General features: G+C 36.5%; 1 protein-coding gene across 1 annotated transcript; it reads left to right on the forward strand.

Annotated features, from left to right (window-relative positions):
* Positions 1–863: 863 nt before the first annotated feature.
* Positions 864–2,723, forward strand: LOC125861012 (transcription factor TCP19). Its single transcript, XM_049541098.1, has 2 exons — positions 864–1,169; positions 1,383–2,723. The coding sequence occupies exon 2, from the start codon at positions 1,416–1,418 to the stop codon at positions 2,502–2,504; it is 1,089 nt and encodes a 362-aa protein (XP_049397055.1). The 5' UTR covers positions 864–1,169; positions 1,383–1,415; the 3' UTR covers positions 2,505–2,723.
* Positions 2,724–3,554: the final 831 nt, after the last annotated feature.

Consider the following 3,554-nt stretch of genomic DNA (forward strand, 5'->3'; position numbering starts at 1 on the left):
TGCAAGTGTTAGTTATACATTCTATTGTGTATTAACTTGTGTATTACTAATACCAAGGAATTCTAGGTATTAGTAATACATAGCATTTTGACACTTGCATTAAATTAGATAATTACAAAACTACCCTTAAAGCCTTTTCATTTTCTTTGTTGTCATAAGTTTTTGTTTTTATTTTGATTTGCTTTTCGGTGTCTTTTAATTTTTTGGTGTCTTAATAGGCTTTATGACCTCTTAAGTATCTTTTTTTTAAAAAAATAATTCAATTTCAATATAATTTCAAAAATTTTACTATTGTGATGATAAGTTTGATAAAAAAAAGTATTTGCCAACTTTCCACAAAAATATTTTAATGCAATAGTACAACTATTTAATATTATTTTTTTAAAAAAGAAGAAGAAGAAGAAGAGTTAATGATGTTTTAGCAAAAAAAAATTTTTGATGATAGCAAAGAACTTTGTTGCAAAGGAAGTGTACAATTAAATAAAGTGTGAAGGGAATATTTGTAAACATATATTTTTTAATAGAAATTATGCAATATTTGTTATTTCTAATATATCAAATCAAACAATGTATAAGAAATAATGTTTGTATAACTAATGCAAGTATTACTAATATACCATATTTTGTATTATTATTATTATACATTTTATCAAACGATCCCTAAAGCTCTAACTAAATTCGAATTATTCATAACCCATTTGGGAGTAGCGCTCCCGACATAGCATTGTTAATTTCTTCTTCAGTCAATTTTCATTAATTACAGAGTTACTTTTTGGGAAATTGTAGTTATTTCAATTTTCTTCTTTTTTTAAAAGCTTTCAGAATAGGAACTCAATCCTCCTTTCTTACTCACATACCACAGTTACAATACACCAGCGTTCCTATTTTCTTCTTCCTTCTTACCCCCAACAACTCCCTCACACACCACCACAGCACTAGTTTTTCTCCCCTGCAACTTCTTTATTCCTTGGTCATTTTCTTGTTCTTTCCATGTATGTATTTCATTTTAGCACCTCCAACCAAAAGTTGAATCTTGTATAATGTATTACTCTGTATCCTGTGATATATTCCATACAAGTGTTCGTGAAGAAGAAGAAGAAGGTATTTTTCATGAGATTTCCAACCTATCGTACATTCTCTTCTAGCACTGCTGAATACATACTCACAAGGTTTGCTACTTCATTTGTCCTTTTATTATAGATCTATGCTATGAAAAGTTGGTTATGAGCTTAAAAACTGTTTCGGAATCAAGTCTGGCTAATCATTGTTATTTTTTGTTGTTCTGATTTTTCGTCATTCATAATCGTTTTTCATGCCTTCTGTGGGTTTAATTTCAGTTCTAAATTTTGGGGTTTGTAACTATTTTATTTTTCGGATTTCAGCTATCTGCTGCTGTGTTTGGATTTTTCTGCAAAATGGCCAGTGTTGAGAACAACCAAAACATTGAACAGGAAGATGACGAGGTGAACGACTCGAAGATTGATCCGTTACTTGGCGATTCTCATGAATACACCATTGCAGCGGTAGGGAATGTCACGGATGCGGAAGGGGTGGATCCATCTCCGGCGCCGTCAACCGATATGGTGCTGTTGTTAAAGGAAGAACCGGAGGAAAACGAATTGCGAGTTTCTACGTCAGTTGGGATGAATATGCAATTGCAAAAGGTAGAGAAACAGCCGGTGAAAAGATCTTCAAAGGACCGGCACACGAAAGTCGAAGGCCGTGGTCGGCGAATCCGTATGCCGGCAGCTTGTGCTGCTAGAATCTTCCAATTAACGCGGGAACTAGGTCATAAATCGGAAGGTGAAACTATAAGGTGGCTTCTAGAACGCGCCGAGCCAGCAATCATTGCCGCTACTGGAACGGGTACGGTTCCGGCCATCGCCATATCAGTAAACGGAACGCTGAAAATACCGACGACTTCTCCGGCGGCAAATAACGAGGGAGAAAGCTCGACGAAGAGAAGGAAAAGGGCTGCAAATAGCGAGTTTTATGAGGTACATGAGGCGTCAAATTTTGCACCCGTGGCTCCCATTGCCCCACAAGGTCTTGTTCCTGTCTGGCCAGTGGGCTCTGGGAATGGACTTGTACCAACCACTGCATTTACCGGTGGGGCAACTTTCTATATGCTGCCGCCAGGCACTAATACAACAGTTGGGGCTCAGTTGTGGGCCACTCCAATATTTAACGTACCTGGAAGACCCATTTCAAATTTTGTATCTGCAATGCAACCTGGTATGGGTTATGCAGCAGGAGGGGTCTCTGCTGCTAATGAGGTTCATTTGAGCAGCTCTTGTGTGTCAAAAAGTGATAACATTGGAGACAAGTTAAGCATTGTTGCTTCAGCCATGGCTCCAAGTTCGAGTTCTACTGGTTCCACAACTACAAGTACTACACAGATGGTTAGAGATTTTTCATTGGAGATTTATGACAAGAGAGAGCTTCAGTTTATGGTTGGTTCTGGTTCCAGTGAAAATGATCAAACTTCCTCTTCTAAATCCTGATTAGGGTTCTAGAACTTTTGTTTTTTTAATGTCTTCTGGTAAGCATCTAGCTGTAGTTTTTCAAAAGATTTTTTTTGGGTCTAGTTCGTAGCTGCTTTAACATTTTGCTTGTAAATTAGGTTAGAAAAAGCAAATGGAATTAGAATCTGATTCCTCCGGTAGGAAAGGAGGTTGCTCTGCTGTGATGTGATGACATGGGTTGGTCAATTTTCAATGTCAACTTGCTGTTTTGTTAGTTTTGGGGCACTCAATTTTTTGCCTTTTAGTGCTTGTTAATGTGCTCTATCCATTATCTATCTTAGTTAAAAAAAGGCTTAAGTCATCTGTGGATCCTTAAAGTTGTCCACATATTTCACTTGAACACTTCAACAGAGACTTGTACCTATTGAACACCTCTACGAATTTGAATTGATACCGCTTGAACACTTTTTGCCTACATGGCACTTTAAGTGTGATTCACCGCTGCTGAGCGCGTGAAAACAGATAATTAGACATTTTCTATTTTTTTTTAAAAAAAAGTCTCTTTCTTCTTCCTTGGGTTGGTTACCATTACTTTTTTCGGCAGCCGTCATCGCCGCCGCCATCATACACCCTTCTTCTTTCATTTTTTTCTCTAGGCACTTCACTTTCTTTACCATCACGATCATTTTATTTTTTCAGATTTTTCATTATCGCCGCCTGCACATTCGTCTCTTCCTCCTCATTTAAGCAGCCACTATTATCTATGCCATTAACGCCGCTGCTTAGTCGTTGTTTTCTCTTCAGATCAAAAATAGCTTGATCGTGTTTTTTTCTTTAGATTTAGGATGACTTGGTCGTGTTTTTTATTCTTTAAATCTAGGACTGAATTAATCTACGGAACATTATTTTACTCTCAAAATTTCATTTCTTTTTTTAAAAATATATTTTTGAATCTAAAACTTCTATGTTTATTTAAGTTATAGAACAAGGAAAAAAAAGAAAGAGAAAAATGTCGTCGATGGTGGTCGGCAATTCGACGGGTAGCAGGGAAAGAATTTGAGTGGGTGAAATGTATGTTTATTTTTGAAT

This window comes from Solanum stenotomum, chromosome 3, assembly GCF_019186545.1.
Source record: "Solanum stenotomum isolate F172 chromosome 3, ASM1918654v1, whole genome shotgun sequence".
Lineage (NCBI taxonomy): Eukaryota > Viridiplantae > Streptophyta > Magnoliopsida > Solanales > Solanaceae > Solanum > Solanum stenotomum.

Bases quoted from the DNA above. Each gene is read 5' to 3' on its own strand.
- LOC125861012 (XM_049541098.1), top strand. From the start codon at position 1,416: ATGGCCAGTGTTGAGAACAACCAAAACATTGAACAGGAAGATGACGAG.